The sequence below is a fragment of the Mustela putorius genome, unplaced genomic scaffold (genome assembly GCF_011764305.1).
Source record: "Mustela putorius furo isolate JIRA1106 unplaced genomic scaffold, ASM1176430v1.1 tig00000198_pilon_pilon_pilon, whole genome shotgun sequence".
In the NCBI taxonomy this organism is placed as follows: domain Eukaryota; kingdom Metazoa; phylum Chordata; class Mammalia; order Carnivora; family Mustelidae; genus Mustela; species Mustela putorius.
Window position 1 is genome coordinate 8,141,584 of NW_025421311.1, and position 26,750 is coordinate 8,168,333.

A 26,750-nucleotide genomic window follows, 5' to 3' on the forward strand; every position below is an offset into this window, starting at 1 on the left:
GAGTGCCTCAGATCTGACTCACAAAGGAAGTTACTACAAAATAAGTTATCTATGATTCCTGATTTTACGAAATTCCTGTTTAAAAAAAAAAAATCATGTTTAGCTTTAGAATAAGTCTCTCACTTCCACTTAGAGGAAGGATCAGAGAATTTGAGCCTCTTGGGGATGTTATTTGGTAGGTGACCAGCTTCTTTGTCCTAGCACATACTCATCCTCTCCTTGTTGTCTCTTTCCGGCTAGAAATGGGCAGCTTCGTGGAACACCGTCTGGCAGCGCTCCCAAGACCAAGCTAGACTCATCTTCCGTACTGCAGATCAAGTGGCTCACACTTCAATCATGAAAGCTGGTAAGAAATGCAAAGTGCATTTTTAAAAGATCCTCCTTGGTAAAACTGGGGGGGGGACCCTAAAAGTACCCTACTTTCATGTCTTTTTTCTGGATTATGATCTACTCAGAGAGTAAGAAAGAAGACAACCATGAAGATAATCTAAAGTGAGCTAAGTAGCTAGATGTACTATTATCCCCCCAAATTTGGAAACAAGATACTTGGCAAAATAAAGTAGACTACTGGGGCACCTGGGTGGCTCAGTAAGTTAAGCGTCTGTCTTCAGCTCAGGTCATGATCTCAGGGTCCTGGGATCAAGCTCCGCATCAGGCTCCTTTCACAGTGGGGAGTCTGCTTCTCCGTCTGCCCCTAGTCCCACACCCAGCTTGTGCATTCTCTCTCTCCCTCAAATAAAATATATTTTTTTAAAAAAGCAAACTATTTACAAAAAAAAAAAAAAAAAGGAATGAACATTGAAGGTAGTGAACTCAGAAGTTGTTAGTAACTCAGAAAATCACAGGAAAGGAGATCTTTCCAAACTGTTACTCACTGCAAGGACTCACGTCAGAGGGGACGGCCAGGTTTCTTGAATTTCCATTTCACTGTGATGACTGGCCCTGCGAGACAGCTTCCTTTGGGCATAGGGCTCTGCACCATGTCCCAGGCCCCTAGGTTCTGACGGAAACACCAGTGGTTGAGCTGCCCTCTGGACACCCAGCATCATGGGACTTTACACATGTAACAGGAATAGCACCAAGGGCAATAGTTTTAGAAGTTTTCCTTCATTGCCTCAGATCCCTGCTGTCCTGGAGACCCAGCCTCCTGGCCGCATGTGTTCTGCCCCAGGAACCGAACAGTGGGCAAGTGGGGCCGGTTCCATCTTCCCTTGCCGTAAATCAAGTTGCAAAGTCAACAAGACTCCTGTAGGCTCCTGCCTACACTACCCTTGCCTGACGTGGGACTGAAAGCTAAGAGGGATTATTTTGATAAGAAATAATACACTCCAGCAAAGAAAAGTCTGAGTGAATCTTTATTAAAATGTTTCCATCTTAGCAGGAAAAACCAGAAAGAAACCTAGAGAAACTATTACAACCAAGACCTTGTACCCCAAGCTAAGGAGGGAAAAAAAAGTCATCATATAAATCTTAGCAAATACTTAAAGTATTTTATTTCTATGCTAGTTTGTCCCACCTGAGACTCCCTCATGGAGATCACTTCTGTTATCTCAAACTCTCAAACAATAAGCTGAAAAATCTTGGATAGTGTTTTCTCTAGGAAACGAAATGGGCCTGAGGCCTCCTCTTCTTTGTCTACTCAACATCACTACTAACAAAGATGTAAATTTGGTATTGAAAATTTTAACCTTTTAAATCTAAATATTAAGTCCAAATACAAACAATTCAAGATATTTGTAATAGGATTTTAAAAGGCAGATGCTGAGAAATGTGGGTCCCAATAATCCCAAAGCAGAAAAAATATCCAATAAAAGGCAACTTTCTGGAGTTTTTACTGAAGATGGGAAAGGAAATGTGCCCATGAAGCCATCATTTCTGAGAAAAGTTTGTCACTTGGACATGGACTCCACCAACTAGCGTGTTTGCCTGACACTCACACTGGTATTGGCAGATGGATGTGCTGGATCTCAAAGCACAGCACCCGTCAGCAGCCCTGTAGCCCCAGCGACACCTGTGCCCAAGCACCTGCAGATCTGCAATTCCCCAGCAAAACAATAAAAATCTAAATGAAACCTAGCGGTTCTTCCAGCTGAGGCTCTAGAAGGCCCCAGGAAGGACGGTGCTTAGGAAGGAGGCCAAGGCTCCACATTGTGGTGGCTTATGGAGTTTTTTTTTTAGACACACAAGAAGCACAGTGAGGCAGCAAGGACGCAGTCACCCCTGGGCTTTGGTGGGTCTTGGCTCCCCACCCAGCAAGCACCATAGAGGGTCTGCCCATAGGAGGAGGCAGTCAGACCTGTGCATCCTGGTTACAGGAGCCCAGCTTTCCTTGCAGGTGTCCTCAAGGACAGCAGCAAAACTGTCCATTAAACCAATATTTTTGTTGAGTTTATTCTACTTAATAACCAGTAATCTGGGACTAAATGGGTCCTCAGCCTCTTCTTTCAACCCAACCCAGCCCTGCCCTCCACCCCCATATACACACACCTTATTCCCCTCCCTCCTCTGTCCCTTGACCCAGCCCCGACCCACTCTGACGTTCCCTTTTCTCTCAGGACCACCACCCCTCCACCTCCCTGAGCCCCAGGCCTTGAGACTCTGCTGCCTGAGACTGTAAGTCTGGCCGGCCCTGAAAACCACAAACGAAGGAGCAACTGTGGGAATGGACAGCTCAAGGACTCTGGCGGGGGTCTGCCCGTGGAGGTATGGTAGGACACCCCTTACACCTCAGTGTGACAGAGGGCAGGGCAGGGCTTCACAGGCCTGAGGACAGCTCAGCCAGGCTGCTGCTTGCTCCAGTGAATGAGGCCAAAAAAAAAAAAAAAAAAAAGCACCTGGGTCATAGGTTTGCAACAGTGGCATCAATATCATCACTAAAATCCCTATAATTCCTTCTCCAAAAGGAACAGAAATGGATAAAGAAATGAGGAAGGATAGAAGGGAGGGATGGAGGGAGAGAGGAAGGGAAAAGGAAGAAAGGAAGGAAGGGAAGGTCTCTCACTCTAGTTGGGGGTGCCAAGGACTGTCATAACGTGACCATTCCAAACAGATGTGAATCCTGTTCCCTGATTTGAATCCTGTTTTAAATCCCAGCATCAGGAGTATACCCTAAAAGCCCTCCACGGAGAGCGTGTGGTTGAGTGCGTAGGCGTCACCATCCTCTTCCTCCAAAAGCAGCTTGTCGATGGTCAGGGAATTCATGGCTCTCCTGGGGTCCTCCATGTCCTGAAGGACTGGCTCGGGGATGGAGATGGGCAGCTGTACGAACTGGGGCCCAGGCAGGGCTGGGGCCGGAGGCTGGTACTGCAGGGTCGAGGTGGGCAGCGTGGACAGGGGCTGAGGCCACGGGAAATAGGTGAGAGGTGCCTGGTGCTCCGGGCCGTCCAGCTGGGGCCCCACTGTGGGCGCAGCTGCACTTCTTGTCTGTGACGGGGAAGACACAGGACCGAGGGTTAGCAAAGTGGGGGCACCCACTTATCCTTGTCTGTCTTTGTCCTCATGTGGGTGTCTCCATGCCCCTTGCCTGCTGTCTCCCTCCAGGGGCTCTGTCTCCACCCGCTCAGAGTCTCCCCCAAGGGAGAAGCCACACACAGTTCAGCTGGGTCCCTGACTCTGTCCCTCACTAGCTATGTCCTTGCTCATGCTACCTCCCCAAGCATCCATTTTCTCCTCTGTAAAGAGAGTTATGAATAAGACTGATGCCATAGGGCTGAGCTGATTAGAGACACTTTTCCAGATTTTATTGAATACACATTCCATCCCAACTTCAGGTATACTAAAAATGTGGGTGGGGGGACATGTACATCTTAAAAATCGGTGAAAACGAGCCTGTCCTATGGCATAGTAGCTGCGTCCCAAAAGTGGTCACTGTCCTGCCTAGGCACAAAGACAGTCCTGGCCCCATACAGCAGCTCTGCTATCCTGGAGTCCACCTGGGCCAACACAGCTCCACGCCCCTCCTTTGTGCTAGACCTGGGTGCTGGGGAAGCACCACTCCGGTAGTAGACAAGACTTTCCTTAGAGCTTCTAGCACCTTCTATGTCCTCATCCTCCTCCGTCTCTGAGCTGGGCACCCCCTGGTTATCCCAGGGCCATCTTCTCAGGTGCCCTGCAAATAGTGCCTCTCCCCTGTGCAGCAACCTGAGGTCAAGCCTGCATGAGAGGCAGGGCCTGGATTCCTACTGTCTCCTACAGCTGAGGAAGCAGGTGGAAGAGGAAGGTCCCTGCATGAAATGATGTGAGCGAGGCCCAGATCTCCCCCTGCTGCCCCTAGTTCCCACTGTCCAGTTGCCGCTGTGTTCTGAGAACAAACCATTAGAGTTCATTTTAATGGGATGAGCTTATTTCAGTTTCCTGGGAATCTTGTGACAATGCAGATTTTGGTCCAGGAGGTCTGGAATAGGGCCTGGGACTCTGCATGTCCAGTCAGATTCTTGGTGAATCCAGTGTGGCTGGTCCACGGGCTGCGGTGTGAGTAGCAAGTCTCTAGCAAGTCTCTAGGGTGTTTTCCTAGAGAATGCTGGAGCTGGAAAGCATCTCCAAGGCCTTCCAGCCTCCTGACAAAGCCTTACTGTTTCCAGTACTTCAAAAATGCACAGGGCAATCCTTTTTTTGAGTCATAAACCCATGCAGGTCACTGCAGCAGCACGGTTTCTTGGCTCAGAGATGGAATTCCGTCAACCCAGTGCTGCACAAGGTCTTATCTCCTGCTCATCACGAGTGCTGACTGGTAGCTTGAACCAGCTTTGATGAATTCGTTTACAAAGCAGTAAAACAAATAAATTATTTCTTAATAAATAGAGATACGTAGAGCCTTTCACAGTTGGATTTGGGGCTAATGAAAGATAAATAATGAAATCCTTGAGATCCTTGGGACTGAAATGACTGGGACCAGTTAGATGGCGCCTACCACCCCCACCCAAGGCTCCTGATATGGAAATGAGTTGCTTGGGAACTGTGTTGAATTCACTCCTTCCTAACCAGCATCATGTAGGCCCTACAACTGGTTTACTGAGTAGCCAGGGGGCATGGGGTAGGAGGGCTTCTGGGGGCCCTTGCCTGGATGGTGATGAAAAGGCAGGAGCGTCAGAATGATGCTGAGCCCTTGAAGGAGATGGGTGGGAGGCAGGGAACCCAAGCAAGCTCCCGTGTCAATGTGGGCTTTGCAGCTACTCCTGAGTCTGCCTGCCCCAGTCTTCCCTGAACTGAAGCTGGATACAGCTGTCTTCTCCTCTCAACACTTGGGGGATTCCCATTCCTTTGATCAAACAGGTACCCCTCATGTAAAAGTATCTCTCGTGCTTTCTTCATTCCTTTCCCATCTGGCACTTGGAGGCTGCCCTCGGTTAATGTTGCTGCCTGACCTTAGCCAATCATAGTAACATTTATGGAATGTTATCTGTATGCCAGGGATGATGCTAAGTCCTCCATAAGTATCATCCCAGTTGATCCTGACATCAGCCCTCTTGTTAGTATTCCCAACTCACAGATGAGGACACCAAGGCTCAGAGAAATTAAGTCACTCAGTCTCGGGTCTCATAGCTCCTAAGTGAAGGCACAGTGATACGAACCCAGGCAATCTGTAGCTAGAGGAAGCACTCAAAACGTTGCCCTGCGGGTGGGTCCGACTTCATCAGCAGTAGTTTTCTTTGGGGTCCCTGGGTGTCTCAGTTGGTTGAGCATCCAACTCAGTTTTGGCTCAGGTCTTGACCTCAGGGTCATAAGATCAAGCCCCACTGAGCTCTGTGCTCCGCGAGGAGTCTGCTTGAGGACTCTCTCTCTCCCTATACCCTTCCTTCCACTCACATGCGCAATCTCTCTCTGTCTCTAAAAATCATTTTTTTTCCCCGAAGATTTTATTTATTTATTTGAGAGAGAGGGACACAGTGAGAGAGGGAACATAGCAGGGGGAATGGGAGAGGGAAAAGGGAAAAGCAGGCTTCCCGCCAAGTAGGGAACCCGATGCAGGGCTCAATCCCAGAACCCTGTGATCATGACCTGAGCCGAAGGCAGACGCTTAGCGTCTGAGCCACCCAGGAGCCCCCCTAAAAATAATCTTTAAAAAAAGTAGTTTTCTGAAAAGTTGTATCACCTGTTACTTAGCCTCAAGCTCACCTGGAAAATCACATTGCTGAGTGAACAATTGCCCCCCCCCCCGCAAGCTACCTGAATAGAAAGAGAACGTGGACTCTAGTCCACGGCCCCATGCACACCTCCCTGATACCGCATTCACTGAAAACTTGAACTTCTAACCAAGACTTGCTGCTTTGGGGGCAGGAGAGGAGATAAAGGGCAGAATAGCTGGAGAACACCCCAACCCTGCAGTGCCTGAGGGACGACGGGGTGGCCCTGAGCTTTCTTTGTGGCAGCTCTTGTAGGCCACTGGGAACAGGAGCTGGCCTCCCTGCAGGGCGGGGTGGGCTTGACGACCCCATTATCCTGCAGGTCAGTAGCAGGAATGATTGGGGTCAGGAAGTCAGCCCGTGTTCCACGGGGGCCCTTAGCCTGGGTTGGTGCAGCTCTGCGCTTGTCAGACGTACCGTGACATTGGTGATGAGTGGCTGGGACGCGTAGGTCAGCACGGAGGAGGGCCCCACCACCGTGTAGCTCGGGCACATGGGCTGCACGTACATGTCCGCTGAGTAGGGGCAGCTGACAGCTTCGTGGGACACGTATTCCGTGTAGGGTGTCCACGGGGCCAGGGGTTGAAGGGTTGCCGGGGCAGGCTGGGAGAGCCAGCCGGCACACAGGGCCCCCTCCTCGGTCACCGTGGAAGCAGAGACCTCCATGTCAAGGCAGGAAGGACCTGTGAGAAGAAGGAAATAGCAGAGCTGCAGGTGTCACCCGGATGGGCCTGTGGGGCGTCCCCAGGGCTGCGGGAGCGCTTACCCACTGTGGTGTAGGTCGCCAGGGGCTGATGGGGCAGCACCACCTAGAGGGAGAAGGGAAGACACCGATCAGAGCTCAGCTATCTCCAACCCGCCCTCCTCGGAAAACTTGCCTCGAGGAGCAAAACCCACCCACCAATCCCCCATACTTCGGGGGATTCGTGTTTCCATTTAGCAAGAACCTGTGCACTTAGGGAACTGGCAGGGTCCTCTTACCGTGGGAAGCCACCAGCTCAGGCCAGGACTGTGAGAGTTCTCCCCCCCCACCCCCCCGCTGAGCCAGCCAGCCCCTCCCTTTCTTCCTACTTTTACGGGGATCCCTGATTCGTTCCACCCCGGGTCTGTTCTTCATCAGCCACACCATGGTAATGTGTCAGCTGCCTGGCCTCAGAGAGCATCCCATAGCGCCGGGAAACACGCTCCCATCCCCATCCCACCCTGTGGGGCACGAAGCCGCACACGCGTGTGCACACACACACTGGCCGCAGTGGCCCGCTCACCGCCGTAGGTGTGACAGCCGCCCCACTGCTGGCGTGGCCACGTTTCCTCCGGAGCAGTTCCTTCACCGGCTCCTTCACGCGGACGCCCTGGTATGGCCGGGGCGGGGCTGGGGCTTGTTCTGGTGCTGTGGCTGTGAAAAGCAATGTCACTGGTGCTCATGTCCCTCTGGGGCAAACCCCCACCCTAGGGCGCCCGCTGCCCTCAGCTGTGCCTGAACACAGAGGACCCGCCAGACTTCCTGGATAGTTTCCCCCAGTATCACCCCTCCTCCTGCCCCAAACCTTCTATGGCTCCTTTTCATCCCACCGATTAAGGCCTGCAAACTTCATGTGCAATGGAAAGTCCTGGGCTGTGTTAGCTCAACCCATTTTCTAACCAGTTTGCACACGAAGTGCTACATACACCCTGACTCTGGCCGGACATGAACCCCGACTTCTCTTCGTGTTCCTTGTGTTCTCATGTCCTCGTCTTTTTTTTTTTTTAAGATTTTATTTATCTGATAGACAGAGACCACAAGTAGGCAGAGAGGCAGGCAGAGAGAGAGGGGGAAGCAGACTCCCTGCTGAGTAGAGGATCTGATGTGGGGCTCAATCTGAGGACCCTGAGATCATGACCTGAGCCAAAGGCAGAGGCTTAACCCACTGAGCCACCCAGGCGCCCCTCATATCCTCGTCTTTACTTGAGATTTCCCATGGTCAGGATTCCTGCTTACACTTCTCAGCTTCCTGACCAGTCCTGGCTGAAGACCTAGCACAACCCTCCTGGGTGCCCACGGCTGCCCACAGAAGTGGCTTCCTCCTCCAACCTCTTAGACCCGTGTGGAGGTCTGCATAGGGGGCTCTAGAGGCTGGCCTAAGAGCAGACACTCTGAGTCCCTATGGTACAGGCCTTGAGGTCTGCCCCCGCCCCGTTCTAGCTGTGTGACTCCATCAAGTTACTAACCCTCTCTGCAATTTCCTATAAAGGAATGTCATAAGGAGTCACTGGCCTAGTAAATGGGAAGCATAGTAGGTGTTTAGTATAAAATCAGGTGCAGAGTGAGCATTTAATAAGTTTGCAGTCTGCTGTATAATAACGAGTAACCCTTTGGTTGTAAATTTCTTATGCCCCTAACTAGATTATGAACTTGTCAAGGTGAGCTATTATACCTTCTTTCTCGATAACCTCCCAGGTAGCATGTCCATAGCAATCTCAGTAAGGTCTTTGTTGATTAGCAGGTTGGATGGTGATTTGAAATGTGCTGCCCTTTAGAATGTGCCCAGACCTTTAGAATGGGCTATGGTAAATGGTTCCTGGGGTTCTCTGTAGCCCACAGGCCAGAGGACACATACCCGATGCTGAGCCACATACTTGGGACCAGAAGGTGTCCAGCCTTGCGGCTGTGAGAAGTTTCGCTGTGCCTTTTGTCATCAAAGCTGGGAGGCCAAAGCACTGGGCCGGAACAGGGCACCTCCTGGCCGGGGAGAGCAAGCCAGCAGCGGTCATGGCTGGGCAGTGACCGTCTACCCACCCAGACGGCCCACAGTCTAGGGCCCCAGGCCTTTAAAGGGCAGGCTTGGGTCAGCCAAGAAGAGTGAGTACCACTGGCCCAGGGGACTCACACAGGGAGTCCCTTATCATCCAGCGATAAGGGCCCCAAGGACCTGGGCTCTGATCAAAAGCCTGAAAGCCTGGGTACCTATTAAACCCGGAACCACAGTGCGGCTCTGGCTGAACTTTGCTCAGTAAATACCCAGCTGATAAGAACCCAGGCCTGACCCAGCACCAGACCCCCAGCCATGCTCCAGGCACACACACAGCCTGACCTGGAAGCCTAGCAGGCAGAGACAGGCAGCAGGAGGAGGGAAAGAGGGTGTGCAGAGCCCTAGAGAAACACGATGCAGAGAACCCCTGACTCAGATGCGTGCAAGGCAGCTTCCTGACCTGGACGAGCAGCAGACCTGACCGGGAAGGCATGCACAATGCGGTTGGTTACCCAGGCTTCCAGAGAGTTCTCATTCTGGGGGATGTTGACGTGGCCTCGGAATCTATATTTTCAAAGTCCTTCAGATTCTGAAGCTTTGCTGCGTTAGAACCACTGATGATTCATCCCCGATCTCATACAAGAATCCCCCTCTAACATCCTAATAGATTGATTATCCATCCTCTTCTTGATTTCCCCCATTGTAAGGGATCTCTACCGATACTCATTCATTCTCTCAACTATCCTAGGGCACTAAGAACACATTATTGAACGGCACCACAGTGGGCCCTGCCTGCATGCCTCTTGCCTCTACTGGGGGAGACAGCAATGGAACAGTTGTGAGGGTGCTTGAAATGGACACGGACGCCGGAATGTGGAGCTGAGAGACCCAGCCTGGGGCCAGAGCCCCAGGACCACCTGTGAGCAGGTATTCCTACAAGCAGCATTAACTATGGACTCGAGAGCCTAAAATAGCCTGTATTCAAATCAGGCTGTCATTTACAGATAGAGAGGTCTCAGATGATTTTTTAATACCCCTGGGCCTCGCTCATTCATGTCCTACAGTGGTGGCGCGGACTCACTGCCATAACACAGGGGGTGCTCCCAAAGCCACGTCCACCTGTGTTACAGATTCTCGACTTTCCCTGCCCCCAGCCACTTCCGCCTTCCTCTGGGGAGTGACACCATCTGGAAGCTCTTCTGTGGACTTGACCTGCCACATGGTAACAAACACCATTCTTCCTTGCATTTGCCTTCTGATGGCGCTCACCATTCATAATCTGTCTGCGGCCTTCTCATCTGCACAGGGAGGATCCTAAAGGTACGTGCCGGTTAGAGTAAATGCTTAACACAGAGCTTGCACTGAGGACGCATTAAATAAATGCGAGCTAGTATTATCATTCATGTTGGTAGTAGTATCCCTGTCCAGCATCTGGAGACAGATACCAGGTCTCCTGTAGAGTCTGAATGAACATCCCATCCTTCCTGCTATTTCTTAATGACATGTTCTGAATCCTTGTAACTCTCTTTCTTGGTGCCTCACCCCTGCACATGTTCCATGTGCCACTTCCCCTCCTGATTGTGGATGCCCAGCGTTGGCCCCAGAGCCCACCCAGGTGGGGCCTGATGGCCCAGAGAACAGGGCGACCTGCCCTCCCACACTCTGCTCACTCATTCTCAGTCGTGCACAGCCACATCGGCGTCTTTCACACCTGTATCTCTCCAGCTGTGTGCCTGCGATTGGGGCACAGCCTGAGGCCGTACTTGGGAGAAACTCGGGAACAGGGTTATATGGGGGTCTCCGCAGTGTGGTCACACTGCTGATTCAGCTGGGGGACAAGAAAGGCTCGATCCCAAAGGCAAGCACCTCAGACCAGCTCAAAGACAAGTACGAGGCTAACCCCCTCTGATTTGCATGTACACTTCTGGGGAAGGGCCACAGGACTCCCGAGCCCACTCCCTCCCATGAAGTGGATACATCAAACACTCGGCTGCCAAGGGCCCAGCTGGGCATTTCCAGGATCCTGTCAAGTGTCAGCTTCCTGCCTCCTGTTGTTTTCGAATCAATGAACAAAGAGGGCTTGGGGGAGGTGCTGTAAGCAGAGGGTATCGGCCTCTGATGTCTGGACTTCCTCAGAACCCACAGTGTCAACAGGTGTGCCCAGCACAACAGCCATATGGAGACTAGTTTCTAAGTCCCCACCTCTTCCTGCTGCAGTCACAAAACTCCCACAGCTCTCAAGGATCTCCTGCCTCCCCACCTGTGAGTGCACAACCCGCCATCAGGGAATCCTGCAGCTGACAGCAAGTGTGCAGGCCAGAGCAAGGGTGCTTCCGACAGTGTCTTTGCAAAGTGGCCATAACCCATTAGAATCAGAAGCCTCAGGACAATTCCCAAAGGACCCCCATGGCCAAGTGTATTTGCAAAGCCAAAACTTGGAATCAGTGCCTTGCACACCGACCTTTGGGAAGCAACAATAAACGTTTCTAATTCTACAGTAAACACTGTATTCCCTACCACCACCAGTCCACAGATACACATTTGGAATAGGAAAAGAACTTTATCTGAAATGATGATTGCTTTGCCTCGGGGCTTCTGGATCCCTGAGCTGAGCTAGCTTACAGAAAACTAAACTAGGATATTTCAAAGAAAAATTTTAAGATTCTTAAAATAACTTCTCAAAGTAATAATAAGAGGCAAAGAAAATAAACCAGAAGGTCAAAGTGGTAATACACGCGCAGAGAGGATGAAAGCCCAGTGTCCCAGAGCAGAGTTGACCAGAGGTTTTAACAGCCCCTCATCAAACTGCAGTACCAGGTAGCATGTCCTCCAAGACTGATGCCTCCTCACCATTTCTTCTGTGGTATGAGGGTCGTTAAGTCTCCCGGGAGCATCCAAGTGTCCGCCAAGTGTCCGCCACTGAGAAAAAGTCTTTCCACCTAAACATGAGCCTTGCTAGGAATCTCCTTTATCACAGTGAGAAGTTCAGCCACATTACCTTCCCACCACTGGAAGTCAGTCACCAGTGGAGTTTGGGTGAAAAACAACAACAAAAAAGACTCGTTTACAGAAAAACCTATAAATTTGGCCCCAGTGAGGGCTTCCCTTTTCCAAAACGAGCGACGAAAAAATCTGAAGGTATAAAAAGTCAGCAGAAGACATTTCAGTTCCCCCTGCCACACACCCAGACATGCTCCACATCACAAAAATAAGAGTCCAACAGCTGTTGTTCTTCTGGAGAGCACAGACCATGACAGACCAAGCCAACTGGTCACTCTGCTTTTGCGTCTTTGCACCGAGCTGAGGGAATGCATGGATTCTACTGATTTAAATAAACGTGGCCCTCCAGTTCCTTGAAGAAGATATAACAGATATCACCGAGCACATATGCAAAATTGTCTGCACTTGTTTATTTAATGACCCCATGCAAACCACATTCACACCACAGTGAGGGAGCTACTCAGCTAAGGACGTATGTCCCTCCTAATGGCTCCTAGTGGAGCCAACACTCGGGCATTTTCACTGTAACTTCTCCAGGCAGCTTTCAGAGAGCCTCTTCAGATGGGTGTTACCTAGAACAGCCTCCAAGATCCTCTGGAAAGAAGACCCTTCTCCCAGTCGCTGTCCTTTTGCAGATTTCCCATGAACCACCAGGGCCTGGCAGTAAGTTGAACACCAGTTAAGATTTCTGCTCTAGGGGCGCCTGGGTGGCTCAGTGAGTTAAGCCTCTGCCTCCGGCTTAGGTCATGATCTCAGAGTCCTGGGGTCAAGCCCCGCATTGGGCTCTCTGCTCAGCAGGGAGCCTGCTTCCTCTCTCTCTGCCTGCCTCTCCACCTACTTGTGATCTCTGTCTGTCAAATAAATAAAATAAAATAAAATAAAATAAAATCCCTGCTCTAAAGGCTAGTTGGGATTCAGGGTACAACCTGCATTTCTCTCCTCAGGGACCCAAGAAGAGGCACCCATGTCACCCATCTTGACAATCTAGCTCACTGAAAGGGCTTTCCATTTATAACTGACTGGGTGAGCTCAAGCCTGAAGCCACACAAGACCATTTTGAAAGACAAAACCTTCCTATAGCCCAGAAGGACACATGACACACTGTGGATTCCTCCACGTAACCACAGTAATTATTATTCTCTTTTGCTGCTGAAACTTCAGTATTATTAAAAAAAAAAAAAAGACTCTAAGGAGAAAAACAATTTTCTCTTTACGTGTAGCAAAACCAAAAACAAATAATTGAACAATAGGAATTCAAGCCTAGGGCTAACAAACTTGTCCTAGCTTCTAACTGAAAGCAAAGTCATAAAAGTTGCTGACACTTTTCACTTTAATGTAAAGAAATCTGTTTGTGTTCTCGGCCCAAGAAAGTTGAGGGCTCCTGGGAAAGTTTAGCTCAGGTCGGCCAAAGGATTATCCACATCCTTAACTGAAAAACTGATGTGAGCATTTGTCTTCTGCTAAAGATCTCAGAGTTTTCCAATTTGTTCTTTGCATTTGTGGACAATGGCTGATTTTTTTTCCAGACAGGAAGAAAGAACTTGGGCTTTGGCCAAAGACCGGACTTGACACGCTACAGAAAGGTTCTCCCATCCAATTTACACTAGATTGCAGTTTACTTTTTTTTTTTTTTTTTAATGGAGGCCAACAAAGAGATCTCATATGCATGTAAATGCAGGCTTTCCATCCAGTAATGTTTGAGCTGCAAAGGCTCTGCGGCCAGGAAGTATCACCACATCACTCATATATTCTAACAATCTGGATAACACGCAGGGCAGAGTGGAAAAAGATAGATCAACAAAAAAGTGCCTTTAAATGTGTTCAGAGGAATGGTGCCTGGGTGACTTGTCGGTTAAAGGTCTGATTCTTATTTTTGGTTCGTGTTGTGATCTCATGGGTCCTGAGATCGAGCCCCTGGACATCTCCATGCTCAGCAGGAAGTCTGCTTGAAGATTCCCTCCTCTGCCAATCTCCCCTCTTGTGCACGCACACTGGTGCATGCACACTCTCTCTATCAAATAAATAAATCTTAAAAAAAGATAAGGGTGTTCAGAAGATACAAGAAAGTGGAACCTCAACTGAATTACAACTTGATGTTGCTTGTAACATTGCTGGGGCAGCCAAAAAGGAACAAGCCATGGGGTCTTGATATGTAGACTGGTATGTCCATCAGGAGAGCTCCAAGATGGCGGGTGATCCCAGACTTTCTGGTCTGATCAGAGAAGAGAAGGGGAAAGTAGTGACATTTCCCCTCTTTGGCCCCATCCTAAGAGGCACATTCCTGTCAGCCCCAAGGAGCTCAGTGTCAACCATCATTTGATCAATCATCATTTGATTAGAACCATCAAGTGACTGACCTGCCATGATCCCAAGTGGTCACTGGGAATGGATAGAGAAGCGCTACAGACCTGGGTGGGCCTGAAGGAAACAGCCTGAGAAAGAAGAGCTAGGGGAGGATCCTAAAGTACATCTGATGTGACCACAGAGGCTTGTTCAGTCTTAGAACCACAGAGCCCCAGAGCACAGGGTCTAGGAGCCAAGTGATCCCTGTTTAAGGGAAGTCCCAGCTGGCCTGGAATGGCCACCCAGGGTGGTCACACACTCCTCTCGGATTATGTTGGGCTTAAATAGCCAATTTGCTTATACCCCACTTGCATCCACCAAGTTTCCACTCCACAGCCTCAGGATTGCCTGGATTAATTGAGTGAGGTCAGCCAAAAGACCACTAGAACCAGAGCCTTCAGACTGTCTTCATGGGTGCTGCTGCCGAGACAGCCTTCCCCCCAGGAGCTCTCAGTGCATTCCGCACCATGTGTCCAACTCCCTCCAGACTTCCTGCAGAGTGAGCAGGGCACACAAGGCTCTTGGATTCCTCTCTGCACTCCCAGGGACAGTGTCCGTGTTCTGCCTCTTCTTCGTGAAGACTCAGGCACAGTGAATGCATGCACGCTGAAGGTCCCCGTGTTTCCCTGGTCACAACCTTAACCCCTAGGAACTCAGTTTTGCACAGTTTTCTATGACTGACCTGAATGATTTCGTCTGAGGCCTCGCCACAACTTCTGAAATTGGCAGGGGAGGTCTTCACCCTCCTTTCCACCGATGAGGAGCACGATGCCCAGAGACGTTAAGTGGCTTACCCAAGTCCATACTCGTAAACAGGTATATCATCAGCTAAACCCAAGACCTCTGATTCCAAGCTCAGTTCCTCACCACCTGCTTGACGGCCTGGGCAAGTCCCTTTGTTTCTCTGGATAACCCCAGAGGTCAGTCAACAAATGTCCCCTGCCCCATTCTGACCCTCATTCCTCATGTCAGAGTCCGGGCTTGGACCACCCTGATCCTGTCTCCGCTGACTGCCAGTTTCCCCAAGAAATAGTATTTCCCATCCGAGAGAGGAAAAAGAAGTCACTGAGAAGGTTACCAGCAGTCTGCTCACATGAGTGACGAGAACTGAGAGACCTGAGCAATTCCCCGCAAAGTTTTATTTTTGGTACTTTTGACTGAAATGACAGTGGATAGGTCCACCTGAGAAACCAGCTGCATCTGCCCTTCTCTTACAGAAACTGGGGTCACTGGAGCAGAAAAGGCTCCCATCTGAGATACACTGACTCCCAGACGAGGGGACAAGACTCAGAGAGCCCTGGCAGAACGTGCCCTGAACAAATACTGGGTAAGCAGAGTCAACCAGGTCCCTGCCATCGTGGAGCTCACCGTCTAATCGAATGGGAGGTAGACATTAATTAAATAAATGCATCAGCAGACCTAGAATCACAAACTGTGACAGAGCTCTATCTGCCTCATAGCTCAAGGGTCCTGGCGGGTTGGGCTGATTTCCACCTCCACTTGATTCAGTGAGACTTACATGAGTAGCAAGCAGGGGTTCCCCAGTCTGTGGGGGCTTCATAAAGAGGAGAGTGCACGAGGCACGGTCACCCCACCCCCAATGCAGGGAGTCTGGTCTGGGGGAGGCTCAACCCACACCGTGAATATAAGTGTTGCCCAACACATACAAAGGTTGTTCAGGATGTTCAGGGTTCACTCCCAGCCTAGGGACCCTAAATGAACCCCAAAGTTGTTTCACCAGCTGGTCCTTTCCTATCTTGGCCAATTAGCCCACTAGAGGAAGACCAGCCCTAGGAACTCCAAATCCAAGATGGAAATTGGCTGTCACCAGGAGTTCTATACTGTCTCAAATCTAACTTCCTGAGATTCATATTTGTCGGAGCGTTTGAGTCAGGCTACAACTGCTCTCAGGGAAGTAAGAACCTACCTCCATCTAAGGGTGGACTTATTTCAACTGGGAGTGGGGAGAAGCATCTAATGGAACCCTAAAATCATTGGCATTGAAAAGTGGTATGATGTTGTTGGGACTCAAGCAGACCTAGTTTGGAAAGCCTACTATGTAGCTTATCACTGTGTGACCCCTGGCAAATCGCTTAGCATGTATGTGCCTCAGTTTCCCTGTTTACTAAATGAGAGTAATGATATCCATCTCACAGGATGATCGTGAGGATTTTTTTTTTAAAACTAACATAGTTAAGCACTTAGTACATAACAGGTACTCAGCAAACAGGTGTATTTCCTAGGATCTCAGCCTATCATTCATCAGAGAAGTAGCTAGCCCTGGTGGGGTTCTAACTCACCCTTGTCCTGCTATATCCTGATACTGAATTCCCTATCAGCAAACCCAGAGCCTTCTGCTGCCAGCTAGGCCTGTCTCAGCCTTCTTTCATTGTGCTCTTAGAAGTCATCCCTCAGGCCTGGGCCTGGTGTCCCCAAGCAGCAGGACAGCCATGTTTAGGAAACAGGGGGCCCATGTTGGTGCAGAGAAACTAGTCAAGGACCTCATTTGCAAACAAGACAAGCCTGGACAGGAGACATCAGAATCCTAGCACTGGTGTCTTACGGAGATATCATGAACTGAACAGAAGGACTTCTTTCTTTAGAAGCCAGCAGAGGAGTAGGCTTGGGGCAGAGTTAAGTTTTTAAAGGGCAACTCCAAGAAGGAGAAACTTTGAGATTTTTGAGAGGCAGAGTAAGATGGCATGCCTTTGTCCCTGACCTCAGATGTAGCCCCTCAGGGGACTTTTATGTATCTCCCAAAGGACAGGGATAGAGCGATGACTGAGGCCATAGTCATGGTACTTCTCCAAAGGCCTAGAAACCTAAGAGCACATATCCCATATGGGATGGAACATGGCAGTATACACAGGAAGGCTCTTTGGCAGTGAGGGAGGGAATTTTTATCGCCCATCCGAGTAAGGCAGAATTCTGGCTGATATATTGGGCATTGGCTTTACTTTATCAGGAGCAACAGGGATCAGAATGGGGAAAGAGACAGACTACACTAAGAGCAAAAGACCTTATTGGGGGTGAGCCCACCCTAAGGTGCCCACCCAAATTCTATAGCAAGTTAGCACCAGGGTGAGGACACTGAGCAGAGGAGATAGAATATCTTTCCTTATTAGATTAAGACCCAGAGCCTGAATCTAGAATTGCCAGTCTGATCGAGAACAGGAAAAACCTATGGTTAGGCAGCTGAAGGAGAAGAAACGCACTTGTTTGTTCCTTGATTTAAACAATATCTAGTTTGGGATTTCATACCAAAGAGATTCTTAGTAAAGAAATCAACTTTTCCTGGTACCAATTCCTCGGAGGAAGGAGAAGACCCAGCACCAGCTCTATATTCAGGGTCAGATCTAAGTGCTCCAGCCCCAAGGTTTGTGGCGACCTGGGCATAGACTATGAGTGAAGTCAGCCCTCGTAAGTGATTCATGATGTGAGATAAGCTGCCAATCAAGATGAGCTTTTTTGCCAAGTCTCTGCGTACTAGCCAATGGTCTCAGGATGTGGGGACATTTCCCCATGAAGGACCGTGAAGAAGTTATCAGATTAGCAAGCCTGGGAAAGGAGTCACCAGGTCAATCTTTGAGGAACATACTCCTTTCTTTGTTCACAAGATACTGACATAGACTAAAAACATGACCTTCACAGCTTCGTAGCTTTATGGAGCCCAATACGACATGCTTCACAGTGACTCACTTTGCTCCAGGAGTGTGGTCTTGACCCCAGAAGCACTTAAACCAAGGACCTGTGACCGGCTATCAGGGATCTGGCTGAAGGAGTAGAGGACTGGCCCGAGTCACGGTTGTCAAGCTGTGATCTAAAAACCCTGGAATACAGTGGAGGCACCTGTACTTGCCAATAAAGAGAAGGAAGCAGGGGAGTCTGGATGTCAGTGAGCAATCAGAGCTTCAGAATCCTCCCAAAACTCTTCCATTTTTATTTTCGTATTGGAGTTCTACAGCAGGTTTGGCTTGAATAAAGACATTTGTGTCAAAAAATATTGTAAACACGAGCCTAGACATCCTTGGGTTTCCTTCCCAATGCTCGTATGTTATGTCCTAACATGCCTCTTCGTCTCCCAAGATCTAAGCAAGAAGTCTATCATTTATTCTTGAGTGTCTATATCCAATGCCATATGCTCCGGGAGACCGTCCCTGATTCCATCTTCCCCTTCCTCCCACTGAAGATAATGTATGTCACTGCTTGATTTCTCTACTAAGAATAATTCCATTATCAGGTCATTGCACACATGCATGGGACAACAAAGGGATGATCGATTTTCTTTCTATGTCTTTCTCTCCTGAATCAGTGTTGCCTTCATCCAGCATTAAAACTTGCTCCTGCTTTCAACTCTCCTTCCTCCCTTTTTTTCCTCTTTTCTGTCTCCCCAACATTTAGCAGTCCTAGGGAAGTGGTAGAAATCTTTGTACACTTTCTATCTTCCTGTTAAATCTAAGAGTCTTTCTAGAGGATTAAAAAGTAATTCAGCTTTTCTTAAGGGTGGTCCAATCCTTTTTGGTCCCAACACCTGGTCTAAGAATGACTCTGGTTTATCATTCTTTGGCTGCCGGTGCTTCCCAGAAAGTGATACTAATGAAACCATTACTAAGAAAGGCAGCACATTGCTGTTTCAGTTTTCAGTATCATTTGTGCTATTTCTTACAAAATTCAAGGGTCAGTCTCCTGACAGCTAGATTATAAACCTCAAGTCCAATCTTGTGAATTAAAAGAAAACAAACACAGTTTGTCAGTCAGTACAAGCCTGCTGCCTTATGAGGCGTGGTAGAAAATGGCCCAGGTTCCCGGTTTGGTCCCAGAATGGCCATCTCAGCCATCAGCCTTAGCCCTGATCACGAACCCCACCACAAGTTACAAGACTGGAAATGTGTGCCGTGCTGTTTCACAAGAAATGCAGAACTCAGAGGCCACACGAATCACCATCTATAATTAGCTGCATAAGTTTTATTCTCAGAGGTAGAGAGAGAGAGAGAGCGGGAAAATAAGAATAGTAACTAATATTTATTATTGAGCCTTGACTTCATGCGAAGAGCAGTAGTAAATACCTACCATAGCCCCATGAAGCAAAGAAATAAGAACCGTGGTCCTGTTACATATTTAGGAAGTGGCAGCAGAGTGAGACAGAAGGGCTTGTCGGGACCCTGTGACCAGTGAGGCCTGGGTCTAGGATTCAGACTTGGATCCGCCTCCCCCAGAGGCTAAGCTTTAAACCACTAACAGCACAGAGAGAACAGAGACGTCACTTTCTGGTTCCAAATAAACCCCTGTTCTCTATATGTTGCTTTCCACACCACACCACTCACATGCACACACCTGGGCACATGTGTGAAGGGATAGTCTGACTCTTCCAAAGTCTAGACGCTTTAGAAGGAAGGAAGCACCACGGAGGCAGAAGCCTTGAGGGGTCCCAGCTCAGGCTGCCAGATGGGCTGGGTTTGGGGGGAAAGAGTCTAGATTGCTCTCTCGCCTTCAGGCCCTCCCACTACAGCTGAAAAATCTGTGAAAGAGCCCAGTAGAAGAGGTATAGACGCAGAGACCTTATTCCTTGCAGTAAGCAACGTGAAATGTCAGACCAAGTCTGCGAAGGAGGCCCCGGAACCCACCACCTGGCCGCTTCGTTATTGCCGTTGGGTTTCTGCTCCTTTACCTGCCGTGGAAGGCCTGTGCCTTCACCCAGAGCACCCTCCCATCCCTCGGGGTGAGCCAAGGCCCACAGCAGAGACACGGCACAGCTTTGTAAGACGATATTCAGGCTGACTTACTAACCTAATCTTCAAGCTTCCATCTTGCCATCTGTGAAATGGAGCTTAGCCCAGAACCTACCTCGTGGAGTTTCTGTGAGGATTAAAGGAGAGAATCCATCCCAAGTGTGGTACACACTGGCAGCTGCCACACCCCGCATCAGCCCTCACCTCTCTTACTACCGCGCCCCACGGTACGGGGGTGGATGTCCGTGTGCCCACGACACAATGACATGATCCTCCCTTGTAGATCCAAGCGGCCGTTAGGTGTCGGCAGTCGTGGTGGGGTGGCAGGAGGTGTGACCTCCTTGCCTTTCTTTGCTCTTCTTCTTCCTTGTCCAAAACATGGATGTGGTCGCTGGAGCTAAAGTGGCAGCTGCGAGACAACTTGGAGAGCAAGATCCCCGTGCCTAGGACAGCCGACCAGAAAGACAGAAGTCTGCATGCAGTCCCACCCGGCTTACTGGAGACTTCAGTGTGAGAGAATGTGCACCGCTGTCTTGTTTAAATCCATCTTGTTTCAGGTCTCTTCACTAGCAACCAAATGCTGTTAAACCGATGCAACAGATCACTCGGTGCCCTGTGGAGTGCCAAGTGAGTGCTCATGCCCCACAGCTGGGATTGTCCCCGTGGAAAGGATAGAAAGGGCTGGGTGCATAGGTAAACCATTCAAAGGTATATTAGAAGCCCTTCCCTGCAACTTCTAGGTCAGTAGTTCTCACCTTGGCTGCTCATTCAGATTGCCTAGGAAGACTGGAAAATCTAATGCCCAGGGCATTTTAATGAGAACCTCTGGGTTGGGACCTGGACTTTTGTATTTTTTGAATTTCTCAGAGGACTCCGACCTGTCGCCACGGTTGAAAAGCACTGCTCTGTGCAGTGGGAGGAATGCTTTCTGTTAGACTAAAGACTAGTGTTTGAAACTTGGATTTATTTTGTATAAGCCTTCATGAAAGCTCAGCAGTTATAGCTGGAAAAGAACTTGGGTCAAGTTCAATCTCCCTGCCTCTTAGCCACGTAAAGGCATCCCTTTTTACAGCCAGGATGCTGAGACCCAGAGTGGCTAGGTGGTTTGCTGGGAGCCCCGCACCTAATAACATTGGAAAGTAAACTCCATATCTCCTGCCTCCAACAACAATGTTTTGTCCGTAGCATTACACAACCAGGACAAGAAGTTTCCAGTAAAGGCCTCTCCATCCCTGGCAGGCCCGCTCGTATCGAACAATTGTTCTACAAAAATGAGAAAACTAGAACATCGATAAGTATTTCATAATTGTGAAACTTACATTGGTAATCAGCCAACTTTGGATGGATCAAAGTCAGAAATTGGTGGACATAGTAGGAAAATAAACTTCTTTAGAAAGAAGTCAGAGTGGGGGGAAAGAACCTCATACCTTTATTTTGTAATGGAAAGGTTTAAAAGCAAAAATCCACAGAACTTCTAAACAAATTAAATGAGCAGATTTTTAGCCAGTAAGTGTAGACCACCTTAGTTCTTCTTTGTTCCTCACCACAGAACGGATTTGCAGATATGAACTGGAAGAAAGACTTCCAAACCTCTGACTTGCGGAGAAAAACAAAGTCGGAGATAAGAAAAAAACAAAGTTGGCATTTTCCTTTAATAAATACAAGGAGAAGGACGTAAAGGGTCCACCTTGAAAATTACTGCTCTTTTACCAACTAATCTGTGTGCCTGGTAGATGTTTGTCCCTTATTTCACTTTCTTCTGGGCTTATGAGTCTGTGTCTGTCCTTTAGACTTGACTTGTTCTTATCAGCAAGAACCACTGAGTCAGTAAATAAACTTGGTGAAAAGTAAAGATGCTTACAAAGGGGACAAAGGTTGTGACACACAACAGAAATGTGAGCAGTGCTCCACAAAACCTGTATTACTTTTTCCTGAGTTTCTGCAATAGATGCGGTTTCAGATATTACAGGGTTATTACAGGTTTTCCTTAGGTTTAACTGGTTTTTTAGCTTCCCTACAGAAATCGGCTATTCAGTGGAACCCTGGAGTAAATCCAGAGTTCTACATTCATGAGAATTTTGAGACCCTAATTTGTCTGTCTGGGAACCTCTACTCCATTGACATCTGGGAGCAAAGGCACATCTGTGCTGTGAGAGTTCAACAGTTACTGTTTCGTGTTCCTGTCGTGCCTCCCTCCCTGCACACTGGAGCCACATCTACAGGACATCAAGACAAGCGGCCAATTCAGAGAAAAATCAGTCAGCCCGCCTTTCATGATCACATTACGTCTTTCCCTTACACAAATAACAACAATAAAAAGCAAAGTGTGATTCATTCATTTTCTAACAAATGTTAGAAATGTGTTGAGTTTATTGTACACAGTTTCATAGCTATTACAGAAGAAGTCCATCAGATCAAATTTTGGCTTTATGCAAATCATTTAATCAATGGACTGCAGGTTTTATCTCCCACTGGTGTTGGCCCTGTGCACAGGATACAGAGAAACCTAAGGAAATAGCATGTAAAGTATGACCCAAATCATTTATCCCAGAGGACCGCAAACTTTTTCCTCTAATGGACCAGATAGTGAATATTCTTGGCTTTGTAGTCCATATATATATTCTCTGTAGCACCTACTCAGTGCTTCTGACATAGGAAAACCAGCCCTGGGCAATATTCAAACAAAGAGAGATGGCCAAGTCCCAATACTATTTTATTTGCAAAAACGGGTGATGGGGCCAATTTGGCACTCAGACTGTGGTCTGCAGACCTCTGATTTAGACCCTTGGAACACCATTTGAAAGATTCTATCACTCAAGAATATTTTGATCAGGCCTTTTTAACAGCTCCAATCAAAGTGTTTGGAAAAGCACAGACCGGAAGGAAGTTAGCAGAACTCTGATCCCTCCAGATGGGCACAGGAGACGTGCCGGACGATGGAAAGTGCACCCTCCCCACTCTCCAAAGACTTGATGACACTACCACATTCCCTACTTTCGCTCCAAATAAAACCTCGTAAGGCAGGCATGAAAACCCCCATTTTTCAGATTTTTCAGAATCAGCAAAGGTTGAATGAGCTGCAGAGCCGGCTTTCAAACCCAGACCTGTCTCACTCCCTCGCTCCTGCCGCTCCTACTGCACTGTGACAAGTTGGCCTGAACAAGGGCCTCTGGTTGGAGCAGCTGTGCCTTCACATCTACGCAGGGCCTCCAGGACCAAGTCCTGGACCCAGAAGGAGAATCTGCCGGCCAGTGAAGCAAAGCTCAGAACCATGAATGGGGCTTGCAGATTTCCACTTCTGTGTGCCAGCAGGTCTGAGCTGCTCTGAATCAAAGTCAGTGTTCACATTTAGTCCACAAACAGGGATCCTGGGCCAGGTAGGGAGGAGGCAGCATTTACAAAGTGGGTGTTTTCTTAACCCTTTCCAGAACGCCATAGTACAGTCATTTCAGATCATGGCCCGAGGGTGTTTTCTCAAAAAAGAAAGTGCCTTTTCAGCACTCTTGGCGTCTGATTTCAAACTGTGCCCTTCCATCAGGTGATTCTAAGTGGGCTGATGATGCTTCCCTTTTTTACTGGTTCCCCACAGGATCCAGGCACCCAGGTCCCCTCAGTGCCCCTGGCCAAGGGTTTTACTTGGATCCTGGGTAAGGGGATGGGTCCAGTGCCTGGGCCCTCTCCTAATTTCCTTTGAGGTGCCAAAGGACAATTAAAGAGGATTTTGACAGTGTGCATCTGAATGTGTAGAACTATTCACCCCACTTATTCCACAGATGAGCTTACAACGTGGTCTCCCAAGGATGGAGTTTTGCTGGACGCGACTGGCGTCCAGGGTGTGAGCAGGAAACATGCCTCCAGCATCTCTTTCGAAAAAAACAAAACAAAACAAAAAAACTTCTACTCTCTTCAGAGGAATTAAGGAAGGAAGAATGTAGTGCATAACCAAGAGTGGGGAACACGGTAGCTCATGAAGGCAGGAACGTAGCTGGTATATCTTAGACACTGAGGGAAACCAAAGCCGTCCATACCATGGTGGAGGCATCTCAGCTTACCAAGGTAAGCGTGGCTCTGAGGAATGGGTATAATTTTTACCCCACTTTACTCATGTGAAACCTAAAGATTTAAAAAAAATAAAAATAAAAAAGGAAAGTGACTTGCTCTGAATAAGTAGGAACCAAGGCAAAAGTTCCTCAAGAGCTCACATAAAACCCACCATTATTCAGCGCTAAGGGTAAGGGCATATGGACTCTCATCAGCTTCCAGTAAAGACAGGAGTGCCCATCTGCTTTCAGCCCCAACTTCCCTGGGGCTGGCTGCTGTTCCCCTCTCCTTCAGTAGCCGTGCACACTGCCCGTGTCAGCGTATCTCTGATTCTCTTGGAAGGAGCCCATAGCTCTCAAGCCCAAATTAAAGTTCATCTCTTTTTATGAAAAAAAAAAAAAATTGCATCTTGCCAGTATCAAACAAAGAGACTTCACAGTCGGAGAAATTTTGAAATCGCTCCTCGGAATTATATATTAACAAGCTTAATTCCAGAGAATTTACACAAGAAATAAAGGAAACAATGAGTTGGTGATAAAGAGGCTGTAAGTTATGTTTTAATCAGTGAAAGTATATTTTTAGAACTTGAAGGCCCCCAAGAGAATATCTGTTACTAAAATAAACACTCCCCAATTTATCTTTTTCTGTAAATCTACATTCTTTTACATTAAGTTTGCTTGAAGCAGGGTGTACATAAACTCATTAAAAGGCATTTTAAAGAGCTCAGCCCCTTTGAAGAAACAGAGCAATTTTTTGGTAATATTTCATTCTCGAGGAAGTACAGAACCGAGCCCCCCAAACGTTCGACTCTCGTGAGGCTGTTGAGTTGACTTTGTTATTTCAAGAAAGGAATGTTGTAGATACTCACTGTATGCTTTCAATTATTAATAACACAAGTCTCTGTTTGATCCCACATAATGGAAAATAAAGTTCACGGTTGTTCCATCCAACCCCAGGGATAAACACGGAGGTTAAAGATAAACCCGCTGCCCCCTTACACGGGGACACACCAGCCTTGCCACAGAGCACAAAGAAGAATGACAAGAGGCAGGGCCGTGGAGCAAGCCAAGACATGCCTGGCGAAGCCAATTTTCCAGACAGTCCCAGGGCACTGGCAGCAGCAAATCATGCCCTCAGCAGAAAGTCAAGCAACCCAGAGAGAAACAGGCCCAAGGAGTGGCACCTCGAGTTCAAGAGCAGCTGTTTGCGAAAAATAAAGCCAGTCATGGAAAGGACTCCACGGCTTCCCCCTCTCGGCCCCAAACCAGTGTCACATTTGGCTTTTCACTGTGTGAATCATGAGCTGGCCTTTCCTCCGCACGGTGATTCATGCCTCACGGCGGAGACAGAATGAGCTGTCCCACCTTGGAACACTCGTTCGTTCCCCTCCAGCCTGGAAACTTAGCATCACCTCTGACAGGTTGGTTTCTCCATCGGGCTCCGTCGCCCACCTCACCCCTGAGCTGCCCCTCCCTGGCTGGGGACACAGAACCCGGTGGCCTCCATCACGACCACATCCTCTCCGAGAAGTCCCAGGTTCGCTGGGGAGCTCCCGGCGCCTACCTGTGCTGATAGGGCTCTGACAGCCACGGCCGAACCACTTACGTTTTTGCCAGAGCATGGCCTGTGACAGGATGTTGCCCTTTCTCTTTGAAGCAGACAGTTTGGCTTCTTGAATGTGAGGCCTGGGTGTGCTTTCCTCCAGTGTAGCCACGGCTTTGCTCACAGGCTGTTTCCTCAGCTTTTTAAAGGCCCGAGTTCCCGCTGCGCGGGGGCCACCGCGTCATCACATCCTCCCACCTCAGGCACGGGCGCACTTTTTCTTTAGCAAGGCTGCCTGTCACCCCACTGTGTGCGCCCTCGGAGGCCCCCTGGCTACAGACCGCTGGACTCACGGAGCCAGCCAGCTGGATCCGAACAACAGCTCAACGCAGGAGGCCCTGGCCATCCAGACACAGCCCCAGAGTGCGGTGTGATCGCGTGGGGAGGGTGAGCGTGTCTGTGGGCGTGAGCTGTGCGAGCACGCGTGTCAGGTCTCGGGGCCCTCCACACTCATGAGGAGCCCAAAAGACCCCTGGACACCTTTGTGTTTCCTGTGGTGCCCGTTCAGCCTTCTCTACCACAGGCAGGTCAGCAGGACTCAGTCCGCCATGGGCCCTGCTCAACAGGAAATGCAATTCCCAGGGGTCACTGGTTCTCAACACAGGAGGAAACACCTGTCGTCTCTTCAAGCCTCACTAAACAACCTCTTCATTCTTTTAATACTGCTTTTCTGTTTATTCCATTTTGAAACACAGTAGTCCCTCCCTTGTACCCCAGCCACTACCAAAATGGCGAAGCTTAATCATGCCTAAATATGGGGGATGCTGGTTCCAGCGGTTCATACGCCCATGGAGAAAGAGGCCAACTCACTCAGGGAAGAGAGGAGGAGACACCCGTGCTCTTTAATGATACAATATGAACAGGGCCTCCTTCCTAGTACCCAACCACCTGCTAGCACGAAGCTTCTCAAAGGAAAAGTAGTGAAGCTCACCACTTTATAGCGAATGGGGGTTAGACTCCCTCCCAGTTTGGAAGCTTTCTGCCACTGCAGGTCTGAATCCACATGCTCAGGCCCCAGTGACCCAATCATCTGACCCCCTGACTATGGCCCCCTAGCGCAGGCCCCCTTGCCGCTCTGCCCCCCACACTGCTTCAGAGATGTCTGACGCAACTCTGTCCACTAGAAACCAAGGCACACCCATCCACCCTGGCTCGGTCATAGGAGGGGTGAGTTCCCAGCAAGG

At 49.0% G+C, this 26,750-nt stretch overlaps 1 protein-coding gene across 2 annotated transcripts; it reads right to left on the minus strand.

Moving 5' to 3' along the window:
• Window positions 1-1,342: 1,342 nt before the first annotated feature.
• POU2AF1 (POU class 2 homeobox associating factor 1) lies at window positions 1,343-25,947 on the minus strand. Of its 2 annotated transcripts, XM_045077548.1 has the most exons (6): window positions 25,570-25,947; window positions 8,720-8,841; window positions 7,388-7,518; window positions 6,889-6,931; window positions 6,540-6,805; window positions 1,343-3,423 (listed from the first exon to the last, which is right to left on the minus strand). In XM_045077548.1, exons 2-6 carry the CDS (start codon window positions 8,796-8,798, stop codon window positions 3,109-3,111), a joined length of 834 nt encoding a protein of 277 aa, XP_044933483.1. In that variant the 5' UTR covers window positions 8,799-8,841; window positions 25,570-25,947; the 3' UTR covers window positions 1,343-3,108. The 2 variants fall into 2 exon arrangements, with proteins under 2 accessions (XP_044933483.1, XP_004749834.1); XM_004749777.3 differs by lacking the exon at window positions 8,720-8,841 and having other exon boundaries at window positions 25,570-25,937.
• Between the last annotated feature and the right edge of the window lie 803 nt (window positions 25,948-26,750).